General features: G+C 34.0%; 2 protein-coding genes across 2 annotated transcripts in view; both read right to left on the bottom strand.

Annotated features, from left to right (window-relative positions):
- LOC101738623 (transcriptional repressor scratch 2) overlaps positions 1-6989 on the bottom strand; it is a 48620-nt gene extending 41631 nt beyond the window's left edge. Inside the window, exon 1 of the mRNA XM_012693451.4 lies at positions 6771-6989. Within this exon, the coding sequence (XP_012548905.2) occupies positions 6771-6945 (175 nt within the window). The 5' untranslated portion in view covers positions 6946-6989. The remainder of the gene's footprint in view (positions 1-6770) is intronic.
- Positions 6990-10430: 3441 nt separating this feature from the next.
- LOC101738352 (zinc finger protein SNAI2) overlaps positions 10431-24278 on the bottom strand; it is a 138036-nt gene continuing 124188 nt past the window's right edge. The window contains exon 3 of the mRNA XM_038010915.2: positions 10431-19222. Coding sequence (XP_037866843.1) covers positions 18258-19222 — 965 coding nt within the window. The 3' untranslated portion in view covers positions 10431-18257. The remainder of the gene's footprint in view (positions 19223-24278) is intronic.

The following is a 24278-nucleotide window of genomic DNA, read 5'->3' as shown; positions in this document are numbered from 1 at the left end:
ATAATTTTTCTTGGGAATAAAGTGAAAACAATCTACGCAACGCGATGACAAATCATAATTAGATTAGTCATAATTAGAAGTAGTAAGATTAGATTAGATTCAATTTAGTCCAAACCAAAAATATTAAATCAGAAAAGAAGTACAGAAAGTTAATCGTCATTTTTTTTTTAAGTTATTATATTTCCATCAATCAAAATATACACCCATGTTAACGATTGCATCTCTGCCAGTTGTATTTACGAAACCAGTGGTAATTTTTCAATGCCCTTCTTGAAGAAGTCAAACTTCCAAACCTAGCCTTTGTAGTTTTTTTTTATACCTTAACGCATTCGTCACGCTAGTAATCGTTCAGTTCGTTTGGCACCCACTTATAAGTTTATTTACCTTATCGATTTGACGCAAATGGACCACTATTGCTATGATGTTAACGTTGAAAGTCGCTGCTAAATTGAGATTGAGTATTGTCAACTTCCACTAACACCTGAATTCGTCGTAGCTGTAGCTTTTGGGCGACCACGGGAATTAATTTTTAGGACAATATTTCCATGTCGCAAGCGTTAGAACCAATATAGAGTCGTGTGTCCATTTGCAGTGTTAACTCCGTATACGTCATTAATGTTGTGAACGGTTTGTGCGGCATTGCTACCGCGACGGAATTGTTATTCCATAATTAACTTCTATTTTTAACGAGTCCATTTTGATGAAATACATACAAGTATGGTAAAAATAAAACAGTAATCAATAAACAAATGAACGAATTCGAAAATATAATACAATTATTATTATATAATACAATTATGAAGTCGTCGTGGCCTAAAGGATAGACGTCCGGTACATTCTTGTTGAGCGATGCACCGGTGTTCGAAGCCCAAGCGGGTACCAATTTTTCTAATGAAATACTTACTCAACAAATGTTCACGATTGACTTCCATGGTGAAGGAATAATACCGTGTAATAAAAATCGAACCCGCAAAATTATAATTTGCGTAATTACTGGTGGTAGGTCCTCTTATGAGTCCGCGCGGGTAGGTATTACCACCCTGCCTATTTCTGCCGTGACGCAGTAATGCGTTTTGGTTTGAAGGGCGGGGCAGCCGTTGTAACCATACTGAGACCTTAGAACTGATATCTCAAGGTGGGTGGCGCATTTATGTCGTAAACAAAATTAAATTTAAAATTAATTGCTTGTCACACATAAATTACGTTTCAAATGGCCAGTATACTAAAATAGCAACTTCACCGGTAAAGACCTACTATAATAGATGCCAACTAACTTTGTCACCGATATAAGCTTGGTCTATTGTTCTAAAAACATCGACGTTGCTCGCCATAAAGTGCACAAACCCGCGACACGCTTCAGGCCCATTACGTTGAAATAGTACACACGAGCGCCGGGAAAAAACTAAAAGTAAAACCCGAGTGCGGTCTTTGCAAAGGCTAAAACTGCTGTTATCACTATTGAATGCATGCACAATGTGAAAAAAAAAACATTTTAAATCGAACGTCCGTTTTTTCGGAACATAACTCGTTAAATTGGTTTCATTCGGCTGAATGATTCTGAAAAACACTGTCTGCCTTCCGGAAAATTCTTTTGTGACAGCGCTATGGATATAGGCTATACCGCTAAAATGATACAAGTAGACCACAATATCAGACTTATGGATAATTTTCATCACTCAAGCCGCTTAGAAATTATCATTCATTTTATAGAACTAAACAAGTTTGATGTGGAAGATTAAGAACTAGAAAGTGGGATATTAATAACAGATCGGCGATTGGATTTGAAAATAACAATGTTTTGTATAATAAAATAGTAATGATATAGAATCATGCTAAGAGCCTGTTAAATAATAGTCTAATAACTGTTTGAGATTAGATTTTTTAAGACATTAAACAAACTAACTTATACCTGAATATAATTAGAATTATACTTTGTGTAGAATCGAACGAATCGACCATCGCGTTCTCCAAACACACCTGCGCTATAAAACGAGATCGATGGAAATCCATTCGCTTTGATTATCGCGAGATACGCAAACACGTCTGATTTACAACCTACGAAATCGGGGCCGTGAATTAGACTGACATTTTACCGAACCAATCAATCAAATGAGCCGCGATACAAGACTTTCAAAAGTTTCCAATGATAAATGACCCGGTCTGCGTTTGGCACTTGTCGCGACCTGAAAGTCGAGCAAAAACAGCCAAGCCGCCCGCCCGCCTCTGGTGTTTCGAATATTTTATCTTCGCGGATAAAAGGTTTTATTTCGAGAGTATCCATGATAAATAGCACTGAGTTTTCTTCGGATCTACGAATTATATTTTGGACATATCTCTTTTTTTTTCTCATTAAAATACGCATTAAAACATAGGGATTCAATATGTTTTTAGTTAATAAGACCGAAGATTATTCAAGCGATATCTATAAATAAATGATAAACAACAACGCTTTATTTGTTGCATAGCAAAACAAAAATACACGTAGCTTAAAAATACAATTTTGAAAATCGTTTCACTATTTCGAAATTCATTTGAAGGTGCGCTTTTATCCAATAAACAACCAATATTGGCCACAGCATTCGGAGTGCCTAATACGGTTTCAGATTTCAATTAACGCCTGAACCGGAGTAACGTTGATATCTGAACCAAATGTTTGTTCAAATTACAGTCATATTTTGTGTAAACCAAGCACAGATTTGCATGAATGATTGTTGATTTACTGGATATGTCACGTCGTTAATAAAATGATTTTAATGTGAGTTTCATTTATTAAATACGTGCAATGATATTTTATATGTAAAAAGAAGCAGATATGTTTCAAGCGCACGTCAAGTGAAGACTCGAAAACAGGCCAATTGGGACATTTCGTCTTTAGTCGCGTCTAAACAAATGCAATAATAATATTACAAGTGCAATCGTTCCAATTATAGCTATCTTTTTTACTCACGCGCTTATCCCATCTTTTGTACTTTTCATTAATGCTACTTGTCAACATGTGTGTGCACTATATCGGTAGGTATGTAGATATATATGGCGCGATCAGATTTGAAGAGTCAGTTACTATGAAGATAACATATATGTTGTATAAAAAATCATTGAATACGTGGAAAAGAGAATGCAGTTTGTATATCATAGTTATATTTATTAGAAATAAAATCAATTTATAGCTAAACGAAGTATTGATGGGATTAAGTATTTTCTAAGTATTTTCGTATCACTTAACATACTAAGTGATATAATGACAATTTAAAATCTTCATTAATGATGTAAAATGGAAACTAACAACTCATTTCATTATAAGTTTTAACTAATTTCAAGATCAGCAGCCAGGAGAGGACAAGTTTCCAATATTAGTTGACGAACTAAAGTGAACAACTACTTAAGTGAGCAGCGCCTAAGTTTAACTAAGCGAAACTCAGTTAAACTATTGGACCAGTAGTCGAAGGCAAACATAAATTACTGAAAGTACACATGGTTAAGGCCTTTAAATATTTTCTTTGAAACTCTAGAGAATAACACGATAAGACAGCGCTGAATTTCTTATCGATAATTTAATTTCCTAAAGCAATCATGGTTTTTGAAGTAAAAGCTTCTTTAGCCGCGTTGACCACTTTTTGGTAGGGGAAAATCTTATGGGTTCGCGTCACCGACATGCGAAATAGCACCTAAATATGTAGCTATACAGGTGACTCATTGTGCAAGATTTGTGCTGTGTATATCTTTATAAGCAAAATTGAATGGACTCACTAAAATTCATTGTACATTAATAGTTATAACATTTTTTTTTTGTTAATTGTTATATATTTGAATAATAAATAAGTCATATAAACATGTATATACTTGTTGCTCGAATTGCTCGAAATGTGAAATCCAGGCTGGTGTTGATGATTTCAATTTAATCATTCTGAAATTTCCAATTTTAACACAAAAAATTCTTTAGTTATAAGTTTCAACTTCTATCGCCAGTCCCTATTACTGTATTTTTTTATTTGTAAAATAATATGACAAACAAAACTAATCTGCTAAAGTTAACAGATCTATAAATTATAAAAACCCGCTTAGTCTTACAAAAAGTTGTTGGTAACTGAGAGAAAAAGAGAGAAAACTGAACTAATCTAAGGCGCGTCGGCAGGGGCAACACTCATAACTTGAGTATTAAAAATGACGGCGTTAAAGAAAAAGAACTTTCCAGACGTAGAAATAATATTGAACGCGAAACAAAGCAGGCTACAATACACGAGCGTAATAATCGCGTATCGTCATAACTATGATTATCTACGACAAAATACCGGGTGTCATAAACTAGTCGAATGCGGATTTTATCGCGCTCTTTCCCAATTACGACGGGCTTAGTCGCTGTATCTGAGAAAGTTAAATTACGATTTTGTTATATAATTAAACTTAATATTTCCATAGATGTATTTGCCGTATGTTGTTTCCAGTTTGCCAGTTTTTTTTTCTAGTTACAAAAAAGTTGCACAAGTTGCAAACATTCAAGTATATAGTTAAAATTATCGTATACGTAAAATTGTATTAAAAAACTTGTAAATAGTTTTATTTTTTAGTTTATTACGAATATAATTGCTTCCATACTGTAATTTATAATAGAATAGTTATAAAGCTGTATGGTACAAGGTGTCCCCTAAGCAGTTCGAGCTATATCCATGTAAAAAAATCGTATAACCTAATTTGAGGCGTCTATTGTATACCAATAACAAACACGTTAAAAAAATTCAGTTACAAATTTTAGTTAAGTGCTTCAGATATTTTTACTGAATTAAAATAAATTATAATATAAATTGATTTATAAGGATAGGACCTCAATCTGTCGCTTCCTAACGATCATAGATTGAAAATAATAAATATTTATATATAATAATACCCCTTAAAATGTTTATTTACCACGGTTGGTTAATCTAAGTTCTATGAAATGTTAATCGATAATCTGTGTTCTATTGTAAATAATAAATAAACTATTTATTTATTAACTAATAAACTATTTATTATTATTTAACGGTTTTTAAGAAAATGTTCAGATTTCGATTAATAACACTTCGATCGTCTCTAAGCGCCATAAAGGATACGCAAAATTGGAAAATATAAAATATAAGGACGCAATAAAATTTTAGTACGAGATTTTATCTAGAACTTTCTAGATTTCGAAAACGCTATTTTTTTGTTTAATCATAGTAGCATATGATTTTTCTTTCACTGATATTAAATACCCAATTATGAAGGGGTTCGTTTATTCTAAAAAATCGTAAATTAAAACTTATAAAATGAAAATATTTGATCTCACGCTATACATCCATAAACATTGTATATTGTATTTATACTGTGTACCTAAAGTCATTCAGTTCACCCAGTGATAATGATCGGAATGTTCAAGAATTAAAACGAACATAAAATAAACGCGTTAAAAAGGCATTCGATTCAATACTTTATTAGTCGTATAAATAAAGTTGAGATCGTAAAGGGTAAGTTACAGTGGTGTCTTCAAAGCTAGTGAAACAATTAGGTATTTGTCGTCCGAGTTGTAAAGCATTTAGTGGTCGCGTCTCCAGTTTGCTTGGAAATTCTCTCTGCGCATTTAAGATAACAATAGCGAACGGTTCTTTATCCAAGTCCTCGTATTGTTTAATGAAGCTTAATTTAATTATTTTCAACGTTCCGACTATTAATGTATTTTGGTAAAAAACAAACATAAAAAGATAACGAATCTCAAAACGATAATTTGAATCAAATTTTTTGTTAACAAATTAATATTTAATTGTTATGCATTCTATTTTAAAATATATTTTTTTATCGCGACACCAAAGATATAAGAAAATATCTGCAGATTATATGAACGCAATAATAAGTTTACGATGAATCCAGATTTGTCGAGATAGTGCTGTTTGCTTCAATCGAAAAAATTCAATGAAACTGAATTTTATTACTACGCGTTGCAATCGCAAAAGTTTTAACTTAAAATACAAGTATGTATTTTCTTCTTTTTTAATGAGAATCATTTTAAATACATTAAAACTTTTCGAACTTAAACGAAGTTTTTATCTTTATTTTTATAAAACCATTATTCAGCCCTAAAAACAAATCATCATCAAATCAGAAATAAAAAGAACAAAAAAGTTTCAAAAATAAAAATATAAGTATTCAATAAATTTTCTTAATTTTTTATATATTAATTTATGGTGACTTTAAAGACTTTTCGCCTTAGAGTTATCGAAACCAATTAATAACTCATTGAGTTTTGATACGAATCAATAATAACACGTACATATGTTTGAAATATACTGCTGCTATTAGTCTTGAAGTCGGTACCGTCCATTTCGCTGTCACTTGGCATCCTCTGGGCTTTCGATGGCAGGCTGCCAAATGCTTCCACCCTCTGTTGCTTCTATATGTAGGTATCTGTTGCTTATACATCATTGTATTTCAATCACGCTACATTATCTCGCCACAATCTTCATGATAACGAATCTCCTTCAGTTTCAAATTATTTTGATCTGGTCGTTTGTATTCGAATTCGATTTGATTACGAAAACAAAATAAAATAACAAAAACTCGCTAGCGCCTCGCTGTTCAAATGTATTTCGCGACGTCGGACATTCGCGTTGAAGCAAAACGGTAAACTTAAACGAAACTATCAACTGACCGGCCGACGGATCCAACCTAACACTGAACGTCGCACGCGCACCGGAGTTGGGCCGCAGTCTTCGCCTGGTCTGTGACAAATTTTTAAAATTCCTAAAATTCCAATTTATACTCACCGTTGTAGAGGAGCGTGGGCTCTGGATCGCGCGGCGAAGGCCCCGGGGCCGTTGCCGCAGGTGCAGGACTTCGACCGCGGCCCTCACCCACCACGTCGATTTCCTCGTCAGACTCCTCGACCACCTCCGGCACCGGGGCCACCTTCCACTTTTTAGCCATGAGGCAGCGCGGCATCGCGGCGCCCGCATCGGCCTTAGCGCGGCCGCATTAGTGAGAGACAGACGTACAGAGAAAAAGAGAGAAAAGAGAAAAGAGCGGCGCCCCGGGCGAGCGGCGTAGCGGGTGTTCGCGCGCGTCCTCTTGCGGTTGTGAGGGTTTGGTGTGAGGGTCGCAGTTTATATTGGGGCCGGAGTGGTGCGCGCGCCGCCGCTTCGATCGATGTGGGTAGAGGGTGGTACGGTACAGTCCGCACAAAACTTTACCCGCCACGACAACTTCGAACAACACTTGACGATGCGAGTGTCGAACCCTAAGATATCAACCGGTGGACGCAGCTACGACACATCACGCACGCGACCTTCTCGCCCCGACCCTTTAAATACACGCAAGATTCGCCGACTTCCCGCCTAAAATCTAAAATCGATTCAACTCAAGTTTGAACACACAACAAGTTTTGAAAGTTTCCAAACTCGTAAGAAACTTTAGTAAAAGTTATAAAAATAAAAATAAAACTAGTTAAGGCAATATGTGAAACTTAATAAAATGTATAAAAATAACCTGCATTTTTTCCAAAGTTTACCGAGCTTGTTTTGAAGTAACGTGGCTTAATTCTCCACTGGGAACTCGAGTTTAACTGAACCGATTAATCACTACATAGCACCGAACTATGTTTATTCTTAGAACATAGCACATCCAATTTCCTATTGAGACAACTCGTTGATGTTTTCCCGCGTAACTGTAAAGCCTACAACAAATCTAATATTCTTTCAGCTTCCTGAAACGCAGAGTCTATTTTCGACGCTAATTTTGTAGTCGTCCCACAATGCAGACTCACGACGAAATGCAACTGCGCGATGCACTATGAAAACATTCGCGTATTTAAAATTCATTCATACATATGCCGACTGCAAACAGCTGGGGTCGGTTACCTGTTCATTCAACAATTCGCATCGCGACTGTGAGTTGACGTCGTGCGGTCAGCAAACTCCTCGTCAAAACTATAATTTTGTTTTTAAAGCAGAAAATTTTAACGCGTTCCACTCGATATGTTCCGATGCACTTTAAACAATTTTTCTGACAAACTCCTCAAAGTTCGCATTAGAGATGTTCCGTAAATGTCATCCAAGTTACTTTTTTGAAAAACTGTTTTTTTTTCAAACAGTTGACCCTTGTATTTTTTAAAAATGCGAGCTAGTCATAATAGCGTATATATGACATTTAGTTTCAAAATAACAATTTTAAATTTACTTTTTTTTTTGGTTTGCTCTCTTTAAGTACGTTGGTCTTGGGAAACCCATAACATTAATGTTAAATACTTACGAATGTTCAGAAAACAAGGTTCATTGCACCATGCTACTTTGATTTTCAAATGATCTTGTGTCTGACCCATTTTGAAATATTATTTAAACCGTGTCACTGGGGTTTCGAGAGCATACATTTTCTAAAAATATCTTATAGCACATCTTATTATTTTTTAGGTTCGAATTTGAATAGAATTTTTTTTTAGTTTCAAATTTGAATAGAATTTTTTTTGCATTTTTTTTTAAATGTCATCTTCACATAGCGGTTTTAAAGTATAATAAAAAGTTAAAGTGTTCATAGGGAAGCATCCTATTTATATTTCCTACTTCGTAGGAGAGTGTTGGGCGGCCCGACTGCATTTCCGGAACTTTAGACGTCAACGCGGACTGCATTTATGTATTCTTTGATCGCGAAATAACGATAAACATTTTTAATTTGATTTTATGAACAAAAAAATTTAAGAAAAAGTTGAAAAAGTATTTTCCGTATAAGACATATTTGAAGCAAAAAAAGCGATTTTAATTTTATTTTTAGTTAGTAATAAAAAAGAAGTGTTATAACATAGTTCATGAAGTAAACACGAAATTACTATTCACAGTGAATTCAATAGGTTAGAATCGAAATTTTCCCTTCAACAACGATGTAATACGGACCAAAACAAGGACATTTCGGCATGCAAACTGACACGGAATTTATGATGAGGAATTAATTTCATCGTACAATCGGCAAAAGGTTATTATTACGCGCGCTGGCTGATCTGCGATTTTCGCTCTACGCTCGCATGCATCAAAACATTAGCAGTTAATTATGAATTTTCAAGCCAGCTCAGCGGACAGAATCAAATTTGTCAATTACGGTTTGACATTCGATTAATAAACGAGGCCTTTTGCCCTGACGTTCGCTGTGTTGTTTTCCATTGTTGGTGCTGTCCTGTATTCCATTGAACGTGTTTGTGTGAGTTAGTGTATTTCCAAGTTTACGAGTATTGCATCAATTTTTCCTACCGCAAAATCACGCTTCATAATTTCGTCGTTATCGACAGCGGTATGAACGGTATTCTATTTGAATTTAATTCAAATTATATTCATCAATCTTTTATATATATATAAAAATGAATTGCTGTTCGTTAGTCTCGCTAAAACTCGAGAACGGCTCGACCGATTTGGCTAATTTTGGTCTTGAATTATTTGTGGAAGTCCAGAAAAGGTTTAAAAGGTAGATAAATATGAAAATGCTCGGAATTAAATAAATATAACAATTTTCTTTTTCTTTTGATGTGTCCCCCGTCGGACGGATTCCTTTTCTTATTTTTATGTTTATTATATACAAAAGTTTAGGTCTTTTATTTATAGATTGAGGCACTACGAAGTCTGCCGGGTCAACTAGTATAAAATAAAAATAAAAGAATTCAAATTGAATGCTGTTCTGCTCTTCTGCTGTTGAATTAAATTCAAATTGAACGCTGTCCCAAGCTGAATAAATCCAGAAGCTTTAGATTTTTTTTCTTTTAGATCAGGATCGGTATTCTCGGTAAGACACTGAAGTAGCCTTTGAAATGCGAATGAATTATGTCAAAAGCACTACGCTACATCCACAATTTGCCCAATAAATAATAAATTAAATATACATATGTACTTACGTAAAAGTACTTTAATATTTTGCAGTGCATTAGATACATCGGTTACATTCGATGGTCATTAGCAATTTGAGATACAAACAAACTGATGTAAGCAGTTCTATTGATTTATTACACTATACATAACTGTTGGTTTCTTTCAATTTTTGATAATAAATCTTGTGGAATATATTTAATACATTAATACAATAAATACTAATACAGCAGATGCTAGCAAATTCTATCAGGCTGAGTGAGCTCCGTGAGCTCGCCTATGCATTTGATGAAGCTAGTATATCTCCTTGAGATTACTATCAGTAGATAGAAAAGAAAAGAAAACAGTAGATACGATTTTCATAGAGTTTTAGCTGAAAATTATTGAGCATTAATAAGTCAAATCATCTCAAACTTACAGTAACACCGATTTCATATTCAATGCTTTATAAAATTGGTATTGTACATAACGAGAGATCAGAACATTATTTTCAAATTGAGAATAACTTCTGTTAATCCAATTTATCTTCTCTAAGTATCTTAAGAACTCCCTAAAAAGGATTTTTATCTGAAATGAAACGCCAATACATATTGTTACTACAACTTTATTCGTACGAATGACTTCAACACACGTATTTTTACAATTAAGTAACATAATGTTGCCATTAAATACTAGTCAGTGCTTCTAGTTTTATTAGTGCCACAAAAATTAAAACTACACACGAAACAATTGAAAGTTACATCGAGTATTCAGCATTAGATGAACTAACAGCATTCAAACACAAGTTCTCAGCTTAGTTGTAAATTAGGCGCAAACGTCAAGATACATTATGAATCAAATGGCATGCCTGCATGAATATTTCAAATATCGACACAGTTACTTGTGAAACAAAGCTGTCTGGTCCATTTCGTTAACATAATACGAATTTGTAAACGGATTCGAGATTCATTGAATTTACTAATCTTATTTTGGTGACTAATAAATTTTCTTATTGTTTCCTTTTTTTATTTGTTTTGAAATCACATTTTTCTGTTGTAGTATTGTGTAAAAATTGTTGTTGGGATAACGTTTAATTATGGCGACGTCATACGAATTGCATTTTAAGAAAAGCCAACAATCTCGGCGTCGAGTTGACATTATCTTTTGAAGGAAACGTTTATGTATGTGGGTGAGCGTCGGAAATGCGGAAGCCACGTTCCCGCCTTAATAACTCAATGCAGCCAATAGCGAGACGCCTACATTTGTAGTAAACCGTTGCACACGATAGTCACGTACAATTACAAGAACGTTATCAAACACGTAGCCACAGCCTACTAGTTAGAGTGACCACGTAGATTGTTCCTTGACGTAAAATCGTGACACTAACGCTAACACTATACTTGATTACTTGAGTTTGTGTCGAAGCTTCTTTCAACATGCATTTGCATACGGAACTACAAACGCGAATTCATTATATTAAAAACTATTTAATCTTATCCTATTCTTGGTGACAATATCACTACATTAAGTGCCGTTTATTGCCTGAGCTTTGGTCTTTTTGAGGTATTTGTTATGATGAAAATTTAAGTTATAAGTTAGGAGTCGTTACGGAAATTAATAAGTGAATTGTCGATCACTCAGTTTATGGGCACTAGGGGTTATAATATTGCACGTCTCATGGCGTTTAGTGCGACTAGACAAGTTAATGAGTCGGTCTTTCATTTATAAAAACGACTGATTGAAAACTTTAGTCGCGTTTAAGAGGTAAGAATTAAAAATTCTCCAGTTAGTTACTGAATAATGTCTAGAATTAAATAGGTAGTTAAAATATTACGTAATCGCAAATTTCTAAATAATATTTTATTATAAATCGCCTAAAATATTTTGTCCGTGTTATTAATGAATAATATTGTGTAGTGCTTAAGTTCGAAAACGTCTTACAATCTAGATGATGTAGCATTTGTATTTAATAATTATTAATAAACAGCTTGACACAGTAATATGTACGTATTTGCAATAAATATCAAATTTTCGCAAGACTAATTTGCAATGATGAATCCTAGAGACTAATTCATTCATTAATAATGACAGTTAAACAGCTTAAAATTAAACATATAATCACTTTGTTCAAACAACTATTTGATGTTAAGAATACTTAACAGTTTTCCGGGTCAAAAAATTTCAACAGCAAATTTGCTACGAGATTAAGCCGCTAAATTGTCTATTAGCTAACAGTAAATGGGTTGTTTAAAAACATCTAAATATTCTGAATAACTGACCAAAGTATAAGAGCTCTAAATTTCTTAATTATAGGTTATATAATATTTTCTCTGGTATGTAAAATGTATAAACTACTATAGTGTAATTATATCAGATCTAGATCAATCGTTGTAATCGAATTCGGAATTAATTAATGCCATTTACAGATATTTAATCTCATCGCAACTACTGAAATCCAAGGTGTTATTAATTTTCTTTAGAATTGCACTGATTTTAATGCATTCTTATTTGAGTCATTTTATTGTATACGACTCAAACGCGAATAGAAACACGATAGAAAAATGCATAAATGTCTTATCCTCTTGATGTTTTAAGGTAAATAAGGGCGCCTATAATAGTTAATACAATGAAATATTTATTCTATACAATAAAACTTCATAAAATATTTTATTCTGAAACAATGCGCTGTCACTTTTAAATCGGAATACTTCGAACTTTTTGTATATTAGATAACTTACGAAAATCAATATATTCAACGGATTGAAAATCGGAATTTTTTTTTTTAGTTTTCGTCTGAAGTTCTACCCTTCCGTGCAGGTACGGTCGAACCGATACCGCAGTTGGTTGAACAAAGCTAATTTTGTCCAACAATGTCAAATGATTTCCGATGTGTGTGTGCATTACGGTTATTCACTTTGAACAACTTAAATCGCGCGGCGGTTTCATTTTAATGCGGACAATGTGGATGTTAATTATCCGTTAATTTTCGTGAATAGTCGAAAAGTTATCCGTCTTATTAAAAGAACGAGTTTAATTTTTGAATCGATTAGTAATGTATTTTTTTTTCGCTTTTTATAATTTCTCAATGAACTACGAGTATAACAACTTTTTTGGCTTGCTTTTAATTTAAGAAATATATTTTTTTGCTTTTTTTTCTGTTTTATAAATATATCTAGTTAATCTAAAGGTAGAAAAGTTCCGCATTAAATATAATTTTATGTCTAATTAATTACATGATTACGAATAAAATATCTATACGTTATAAATAGATGTCTAGACTTGTACAAATGTATTGCTTTCGATTTGTCTTTAATTAATTACTAGCTAGTAAGAAAAAAAACTTCAGAGGTGTCAAGGGACACCCGGATGGAACGAAGTTCCTTTCGATTAATTAGTGAAGGAATTGTAATTTTTTTTTTAAGTTATAATAATAATTTACGGCATTATGAAGAAGAAAAAAATAATACTATGAACTAAATTACTATTGTTGAAACGCTATCTCGAGAAACTGTACTCATTACGCGGACCAATCGGATACGAGCAATGTCACGCGATAAGCGCCTACACGTTGATTGGTCAGAATGACGGATCTAAAAAGTCGTGACAACTTTTCGTAAGAATTTTTTCCGTCTAGCCCCCTTTCACAACGCGCGATAAGGAACTTCGTTCTAAAAGTAAGTGACTAGAATAATATACTTATCATTAACCTTACGAAGTTAGTAACTATGTTACGATTCTTTCAATATTCTTTTTTGGCTAACGACTTTAGAACAACCGCTCGTTTTTTTTTTCTCTCTATTTCTCGAATTTATTATATTTTATTGGGATTGAACTTCTTTATATCTATAACATGATGATACACTATTAATGTAAAAATAGAGATATATGGTACAATTTAAATTTAATTTAACATGTGCTTTGGATTGAAACGAAGTAAGTAAACTTTTATCAGGTCGAAATAATCGGTCGGTTGGTTTAAAACACGTCTAATTTATTAAAAAGCGATTGTAAATAGTGCAATGTGTATAGAAAAATGTAAAAAAGTGATTTTCCAAGAGACTTTTTACGTAAAAATATCTATCTCATCACTAATAAAGTATTGATGATACAAATTTAAAATATTTTATTGAGTCCTCTATTTCGTAATCAATTTTATGAGGACAAATTCATTGTATACTAAAGCTGTTTGATAATGATGTCGCTTATGCTCTCATATACTATTAGTGACATAATACGTGTTCGTATTAAAAAAAAATCTCCAATTAGTTGATTCGAACATTTAAAAAAAAAACCATTTTAGACGTACTATTATTTTAGTATTGTTTAAATATAAGACGTTTTTGATAAACGGGAAATAAAAATGTAAAAATATAGTTGTATTTACGTCATTTATGTATTATTATTTATTAATTCATATATGTATTTCATGATTGCGAGATCTCTTAAGATGTCTTGATTGAAATTTGGCTTGCATGAAATTTAATCCTCGCGTGGTTTAGATAAAACAGAAGTAAGATTTTACGAACGATTTATCATCAAATGTAAAATTTAAAACCATACTCTTCAAATAAATGAATACAGATCGGAGATTTTCTTTTGGGAAACACTCGTTACGGCGGTAGACGAAACGGGAATCGAAATGTGTCTGAGTTGAGATTAAGATGTCACGTGATAACGAAGTGAGTGAAGATAAATGGTAACGCCGGGAACCAAGAAATATCAGCATTTAATGCGGCGTTATATGGAAGACTTTGTTTTTCTAATAATCAAGATGGCATCCTTCGATGTTATCCGATTGATAAATTAAGGATATTAGTTTTATCAGTCTTTACGTATGAGCTGCGAGTGTTATAAAGACTCAATATCCTATCATTTTACACTTCGATGCTGTTTGTAATTGTAACATTGATAAAAATAATAATATCAAAAGTAACAATAGCTTCAAGATGGAGTTAAAAATTCCATTGACATACTGAATGATGTATATTTGAAAACGGAGCCATAATAATAATTTCATTTAAATCAAAAATTGGATTAGTTATTAATTCTTGGAATTAAACAATTAAATGTAACTAAATTAGCACTACTTATTTAAAATTCCTTGGGATTAAATCTAGCATGATATAATAATAAATGCAAAAATCGAGATCATTATAAAAATGGTTTTGTTCATGAATTGACTAAATTATTACAGAATTGACATGCAATACTATTTCTATCATAACGGAATTGTACCATAATATTAATGTAACAAAGATGTATGAACAGTCACAAATTAAATTTGTTGCAAGACTATTTGTTTCCGATTGAGTTAAATCCCTTAATCCCAAACAGAAGCGGTTAAAAAAGGACTTAATTTGATATTGGAATATAAAAACTTTGATGTTGGAATCCATAAAGGTTTTCGCAAAATAGTTTTATTTCATTTAAATGTGAATAAAATTTATTAAAATACATAATATTTTCGTTGTTCTTTGTACATAGTAGTAAGCTATTGTCACGGGAAAATGAGGCAGACTGAAATTAGTGCTAAGAAGAATATAATCCATTCATTTATCGACTTAATACAGGATTTTTTTGAATAACGAGATCAACATCATTCTAATTACATTTAAGGAATGGCGCTCTAAAGTCTCAATTAGCATAATAGCCTTTATCGCACTACCTTACGTTTTAAAATTGAACGAAATAGATATGCAAAATTGATTAGATTAAATAAAAACACAAATCCAATACCTGACTGGTGTATGATTTAACAATATAAAGTGATTTCTTAATGAGAAGCATATTATTTAGTATCTTTAAAATTTAAAAGAATTGTGTAAATAATTTTCTTCGAATGCACATAGATTGATTTCCTCGACTAGAAACATTAATCTTATAAAAATATTTATCATTAACTCTAATATTTATTATGTTTCTTCGGTTTAAACATAATATAATTAATTGATAAACTGTAAAACATAACTTAATAAGAGTTCGAAATAAAAATAATCACAAGTCACTTAAATGCATCCTTTTTTGTTTCAAATTCTCATAAAACATAACGTAATAGAAGTAAATATAATATTTCGCATCATTTTCATTATTGACTGTACGGTAAAGATAAAATATTAAAATACGTTTCATTGGAAACAATTGTAAATATAAAATCTTAATCTAAACTTAAAGTAATATCAAATTGTTGCGATCCTACACTAAAAAACCATACATTTTTATAATATAATCAGATGCCAGCATATATATTAGTATTGTTTATTATAAACGACTTATACTATAACATTCAAGGGCTTATAACGCAGTAAATTGGGCGACCTGATATACAGAATATGTATACATACGTAGAGCTTGTAGGTTTTCACATCGGATATTATTAGAACAACATGTCGAAATCAAACAATAAATACATTAACTAACGAACAATGATTTCCTTTAATTAATGCGAACTTTCAACTTACAATACACTAAACGAAAATTCAACAAATCGAATGTGTAAAATCAAATTCAACAAATGTGTAGATCAAACTTAATTGAATTTTAATGTGACATAATATTTGTAAGGTCTCATAGCGGTGGTATCGATACATTGTATAATTGAATGGCGCACGAAATTTAATTTTACAATAGAATTTTACAGTGAACTTCAGAATTTCGCGAGAATATATTCTGCGCATATTCAGCTTTTAATAGCGTTTATCAGCAAACAGATTTAACGTAATTTAAAAACACTTGAAATACAAAAAGAGAAACAAAATATTTCTAGTACCATGCATTCGTACTCTTTCTGAATTTCGAAATAATTATTTGCCAAATACGCGAATGTCTTCCTATATAAAATAACAGTTAATTTCACTCATTCTATTCCGATACAATATGCATCTGTACTCTTAAAAAGCCGTATTTCAAAAGCAAACTTAAAAATAACCAACTCCTTATATCAGTAATAGGTGAAATGTTCATTCTCAAACATTCGAATACTACGTTTTAAAATATATTCTGAATTGAAAAATTTCAAAACCAGTGGAATTTCCTACACGTAATATTTGGGGCGATCTCATTAAGCTGGTCTGGATGTATGGAGCATTGCAACAAGCTTCGTTTGCTTTGGCGTCAAATCCCCGGGATATCTTTGACGTTATAAAAGAAGTGGACTGGTTTTACAGTCGTTTCAGTTCCTTTCACCGAGTAAGTTTGTGAGCGAGAATTCTATTGCGAGTGAGTGACAAAACATCCAATTTTAAAATAGATGTTTTTGATCAATACCTTTCTGGACAAGTACACTTGAAAATAATTTGTAGCGTGAACGTAAAAGCTGGGTTATTTCTTATTTCTTTTGGTCTTGTATACCCTTTGATTTTTGCGAACCGCGAAACTTAATTAAGACTACTTTTACGGTTCAATCTTGTTGGTGGTCGACCGAAAACTGTAAAGTATTTGAAACGTCAATAATAATAAAACCACAATACAAAAAACAAGATATTCACACGTAAAAGTAGATTTAATTATGTTTAAATTTGTTTGTTATTGAGAGTAAATTATTTGATTTGTCAAGAGTCGTGGATTAGTTGACGAAGTAAAAAAAAATATGTAAAGTATTAATATTGTAAATATGTCAAAGTTCTTTACATAAATGAGTTTCTTGAACCTCCAATGAAAATCCTTAACTAACTTTCTTAAAAACGTTAACATTCTACGCTGTACGATATGCATTTTCAATGAATGTACCTACTGTAAACATGCTTAATACTATTACTATCAATGACGGGTATCTCTATTTTTTAAAGTCCGTATTATTTATTTTCAATGCAATCATATTTTTAATAGTATATTGAGTATTCGGGAAAGCGTTATCGGTCGACCGTTTATCGAATTGCTTCTTTCAACGACTTATATTGAAACCTACTCATATAGAGGGAATGCTTGAACAAATTACTTATGTGTAAACGTTTTATATTTACATATCGATATGAGTAGGTTTGCGTGGGTTTGGGTGGGTTGCGACGTGTCGCGCGCGGATGAGTCGGCGTGCGCGGCTACAGCTTGGTCCATCGCCTCTCGCCTCTACTGGCACGCTACCCGTGCGAACTAACACTTGCATTCTACGCGCGTTATTTTATTGCTCTCTTTGTACCACAGCTCGACGGTTTCATTAAGTCTCTACGTATCACCGTAACTAGCAACTAGCTGCGTCCCACGGCGTTTGTGTGACGCTTCCTTATCTAAACGTTACTATGTAAACGTTAACCTACGCTGTAATATTGCAGGCTCCTGCCATAAATTGACACGTTACCCGTCGGTGTCCGACTAGTTTATAATTGAAAAAATACAACATTCTTAAACATTTCAAACTTTAAAATTATGGAATATATATATACTCTTGTTCGATCAATACAAAGATGTAAAGAAGTTCATAGAGAAATCTTTCGTTGCAATCGATTACTCGTCGTCGGAACGCACGCAGGCCGCCTCCTGATGCTTGTTGAGATAGCTCTTGAGAGCGAACGACTTGTGGCAGCGTGAGCATTCGTATTTCTTATCCGAAGAGTGCGTCTGCAGATGAGCCCGCAGGTTAGAGCGATCGGCAAATGACTTGCCGCAGGAAGCACAGTTGTATGGCTTCTCTCCTGTATGTGAGCGCACGTGGCCTCGCAGGAGCCACGGCCGAGAGAAATGCTTGCCGCACACACCACATATATGACCCATGCGATGAGTCAGCACGTGCATTGCCAAAGCTGGCATAGAAACGTAAGCCTTACCGCACTCTGGGCATCGCTTCGCCGCCACAGAATCAAGACTGCGGTGGGTCTGCTTGTGACGCGATAGATTTGAGGAAGTGGCATACCGCTTGCCACACTCGTTGCAGTCATATTTAGCAGCCTTGTCCTTTGTTGATGGTGACTGCGGAGCTCGAGGTGTCTGAGGTGGATCTCGAGGTTCGGATTTCGGTTCAGGTTTAGGGTCCGGCGGTGATGTTTCTGGTTGCGGTTGTGGTGGTGGCGGTGGCGGTGGCGGTGGCGGCGGCGGTGGCAAGAGTTGTCCTCGGCAATCAGTGACATACTCAAGCGGTATCTGGGGTTGATAAGCAACATAATTAACTTGCGGCTCAATGGCTGCGTACTCGACGGTCTGTATAGGGGTGACCGTTTGAACAGCGTGGTAGATAGTTGGCTCGGGCGGCTCTTCGGAAAGGATGTAGATGTTGGTCGGCTGCAGAGTGTAGGTGTAGACTGGCACGAGGGGTGTAGGCTCGGGCGCTTGCAGCAGTGTGACGACGGCGGCGGGCGGCAGGGGCGGCACGCTTTGAGCCAAAGACAACAGTTCGTGTGCCGCCTCCGTGTCAGCTGCGGAGCGCTCTGACAGCGGCGCGCTGCCCAGCTCCGCGTACTGCGCCGGCCGAGGCTCTGACAATAAACATTACACTTTATTACATTAAAAGCGCATTTTTTAATTAGTCAATGAGTTAGTCAATTTTTTTTACAATTTTTTTTTACTAGCTGACCCGGCAGCCTTTTAGTGCCTCAATAGATAAATAAAAGACCTAAACTTTTGTATAAAATAAACTTAAAACAAACAAAAGGAATCCGTCCGACGGGGGGCACATCAAAGGAAAAACGAAATTGTTATTTTTATTAAATTCAAGCATTTTCATATTTATCTACCTTTTAAACCTTCTCTAGTCTTCCACGAATAATTCAAGACCAAAGTTAGCCAAATCGGTCTAGCCGTTCTCGAGTTTTAGCGAGACTAACGAACAGCAATTCATTTATATATGTATAGATTTCTTAGATGGATGGACGAGCTCACAACCCACCTGGTGTTAAGTGGTTACTGGAGCCCATAAACATCTACAACGTAAATGCACCACGCACCTTGAGATATAAGTTCTCAGTATAGTTAGAACGGCTGCTCTACCCTTCAAACCGAAACGCATTACTGCTTCACGACAGAAATAGGCAGGGTGGTGGTACCTAGCGGCGCGGACTCACAAGAGGTCCTACCACCAGTAATTACGCAAATAAAATATAATATTAATTAGTTTTATGAAGAACTAGCCGTACTCGCCCGCTTCGCTGGGCATTTAAAATTGACATTATTATTTATAGTCATTATTATTAGGGAGTCCAACACTCATATAAATATTAGCCTATACATTAAGTACATGTATTTTCTACATGGATAGCAAGTTTCAAGTCAATCGGATGCACGGTTCAGTAGTTAGAACGGAACACCCGTAAAAACCACTGTAGATTTATATATTAGTATACATATAAATATGTTAGTTAAAAACTTTCTAACGAATCGAACTTCTAGGAATACGCATTCAAACGATAGCAATCGAAAACAATATATAATAATAATTGCGAATTTTATTATTTACCTAATTTAGTTTCAATTAAAGTTTTATATAACAAAAATATATAAATTCGTTACAGAAATCATCACACATAACAATCTATACTTCTAAGTACTACTATGCTGATTTTTATATTTACAAAATTTACACGTCAATATATTTTGTTTCCTAACTTGTCTAGTATTACATATTATCGTTATACAGTGCGTAGATAAGCTTAATACTCTTGGGTTCAACTAGACTAGTTTTACCTGAGACTTTTGGATTTTCCCGGTGTATCTAATATTAAATTAAACCAATCAAAAATCTGCAAAAAACTCATATATAATATTAATTACTGAGAAAAATATTTACATGTTTTCTGTTCTTTCTACCACTACCAAAACTGTACATTAATGGCAATTTTACATTATTTTTATGTTAAATAAACCTTACCAATCTTCTATATCAAGTTTTGAAAAAATCAAATTACAGTGACAACAGTTACTTACCAGTTTCGAACATACGATGTAACAGAAGAAGTTATCTTTTAAAACTGGATTCGTAATTCGAAACTTTTAGAAACTAATTACGTTAGTGAAGTTATTTGTAGAGATAATAAAGGCATAATACATAATCTATCTCATACCCTATCTAGAAAAATAAGGACGTAACTATTGGAAACTCAATATTCATAGTTTTCGTCTACAAACAAGAAGGTTTATAGGTACGAACGAAACAACGGACTGTCGGAGGACCAATTTCAGATAAATACAATTAAATATTAATTTCACTTTACAAATATAATTGCATTGTTAACATAACATAACAGCAAAACGGTATTAAAGGAATTTTCTTAGGCAGCGGCTTGGTGCTGCCCCTGGCATTGCTGAAGTCCATGGGCGACGGTAACCACTCACCATCAATTGGGCCGTATGCTCGTCTGCCTACAATGGCAATAAAATAAATATATTGCGCTATCTGTCGCATATGGATAGAGAAGTTCGCGTAACAAATGTGATATCGCAAATGTGAATTATCTTGAGATATGACTTCGAATTCCTAATTACATATATTGTATAACGCCTATTTTACGTTTCAAAAACTGGCACAATGATGACACGGCACGACCTTGCCGACTCAAAATACGATCAGTGCTGACAAGTTGTTACCAAACTGTTATCACGTCAATAAGCTGCTAATAAATTGCTAATCCAGGCCGTTCACATAAATTATTAACACATAAAATAACTTGAAAGAATCTGCAACGTTATTACAGTTTTTCAATTTCTTTTAAATGACGTTGAAATACGCAGCATTCATAATTATATGCTTAAATAAGCACCAATTAACTAAGGCCAAGCAAGCGCAATAACGAAGTAGACAAATTAGACTAGGATACTGATATCCTCACCAAAATAAACAGCATCTAATTGTTTGATTTAAATGCTGAAATAATACATACTGTCAATGTGTTGATGCACCAAATTTTATTTGTATTTTTTTATTTCACTTGTATGCAGACGACCATACGGCCCACCTGATTGATGGTGATGGTGATGGTGGTGGTAATGGTGATGTTGATGGTGAGTGGTTACTGTCGCTCATCGACGTCAGCAATGCCAGGGGCATAGCCGCCTACCGCTATGTAAATTATTTGAGGTTAATTTTAGTTACATCATGCTTGTTAAGTAAACGCCATAAATAAACTACCAACCATCTCCATCCAGATTAAATATGTTTTGTATCATGTCGTAACTATGGAATTTTTTTTGTCTATTGAGAGAAGTTGAGCCACGCCACTATTTTTAATAATTTTATTTTAAATTGAAGTTTTCTTTTAATTAATATTCGCGAATATTGTGTACGTTTTAATTATTAAATGTTGATAATGCTAATTTGAGGAATGAAATAATTTTGAAATGTAACTATAATATGAGTTTGGTTATTTGTTTTTTTTTTTTTTTTATTGCTTACACAATGCGATACACAATCTATTCAATTACAATTAACTCTTTTTTTTATTGCTTAGTTGGGCGGACGAGCTCACAGCCCACCTGGTGTTAAGTGGTTACTGGAGCCCATAGACATCTACAATGTAAATGCGCCACCCACCTTGAGATATAAGTTCTAAGGTCTCAGTATAGTTACAACGGCTGCCCCACCCTTCAAACCGAAACGCAATACTGCTTCACGGCAGAAATAGGCGGGGTGGTGGTACCTACCCGCGCGGACTCACAAGAGGTCCTACCACCAGTAAAATTATGTGTTTATATTAGCGCTGTTACAGGAGAGACGAAATTGCGTTTCATCTGGTATTAAATGGTGGTACTAAGCGCCCTAATTATGTGAAAATCCGCTAAAAATTTCCTAATAATTTTCGAGAGGCCAATAATAACATCAAGTATTCGACCGTCGGAAAGAAATCATAGCTTTAATTACGGAAAATTAAATTTTATTTAAAAGGAACGATGAAATTTCGGATATATAAAACTTACAAAATTGAATTCTGTCGACTTGTGTCGTGTAATTAGAGTTGGTAATATATGATTTTTGGTTACAAAGCTAGCTTACTTTCGACTCTGTTTTCACAGGATTACAGTCACTAAGCCAGACTACGTAAAATTTTGTAAGTACTGAATGAGTACAACATAAATAAAGCAACAAAATAAATGTGTTTCAAATTGAACATCCTTTATATACTCTCTATCAAACAAATCAGCATGACGACGCAAAAATCATTTCACAAAAAAAAACCTTATGTTTTGAAAAAAATATACTGTCCTTCTGTACACACCTACACAATAAAACGAAAATATCTTTGACATTATAAAAATCCTTTGATATCAACTTGTTTACATTTATTGCCTTTACTAGATAAACTTTACTCATAGATCATTCTACAAATTAGTCTCTCGTTTTGATTCAGCGCTGCACTGAGCGAACGGAAAATATAACCGTTAATTGCCATTTAATTTCTCAAAGAAGCACTAAAGCTCGACTAAATAATGGGAGTGCAGTTCAAGAGCGCTTCCGTGCTGACTTCAAAGCTCTCCTCGATTTGAAACGGAAATAATATTGTCAGATGCATTTACTGCATTGCTTATTGACATTTAACCTTAATACCTGAGTTCCGGGAAGACGGAGGCGCTGTGTAATAGTCTGCTATTTATTCAGGTGAATGATTCGTCCATTGGTTCTGATGTAAATTTGATAAATTGAAAAAAATTGTAACTGTACTTGAGACCTTAGAACTCATATCTCAAGATGGGTAGCGGTATTTAAATTGTAAATGTCAATCGGCTTCAGTAACCACTTAACAACAGATAGGCTGTGAGATCGTCCACCCAACTAAGCAATTAAAAAAAAGAGTTAATTGTAATTGAATAGATTGTATATTGCATTGCATTAATCATGAATCGCGTTCTACTTTTGATGTTTTGACAACAACATTGATGTTTTATTCTATTTTAATGCCTAAGGGATAAGACGAGAAGGTGTAACTGAATTCCGAAGGCAGGTACCAATTTTTCTAATAAAATATTTACTTACCAAATGTTTACGATTGACTTCGGCTTTGAAGGATAAGTCAGCCGTTCTAGTGTCAAAACTGAGACCTTAGAACTCTTGTCTTAAGGTGGGTGGCCGCATTTACGTTGTACATAGATTTAGATGGGCTCCAGTTACGCCAGGTGGGTCATTAGTTTGTCCACCCATCTGAGCAATAAAAAAATAAAAAAGCCCCACCCAGATATAAGAGATATAAGGTCCTTCGCCTTAGCCTTGGTATAAAGCCCTTGAGATATAAGGTATATTGTATGGTATAAACCGAAACACATTAATACTTCGCAACTAAGTAGGCTGGTGGTAACTATGTGTGCGGGCTCATAAGACGCTCATCTAGATTATTGAGTATTATTTTTACGAGTTTGAAATTGATTACACGATGTTAACATTTGATAACATCGTGTAAGCGTGTAATAAAATTGTTGAAGATTTGGAAAGTCCTACCTACGTATTTCTATAGAAAAATGGGTACCCATCTATGGGATTTGAATACCGACATAGCTTCAATGTTCGATAAGAGTACACCGAACGTCTTATCATTTAGGACAAGACGACTT

Source organism: Bombyx mori, chromosome 1, assembly GCF_030269925.1.
Source record: "Bombyx mori chromosome 1, ASM3026992v2".
In the NCBI taxonomy this organism is placed as follows: Eukaryota; Metazoa; Arthropoda; class Insecta; order Lepidoptera; family Bombycidae; genus Bombyx; species Bombyx mori.
Note: the sequence above shows the minus strand (reverse complement) of the source record. Positions and strands in the feature narration are given on the sequence as shown.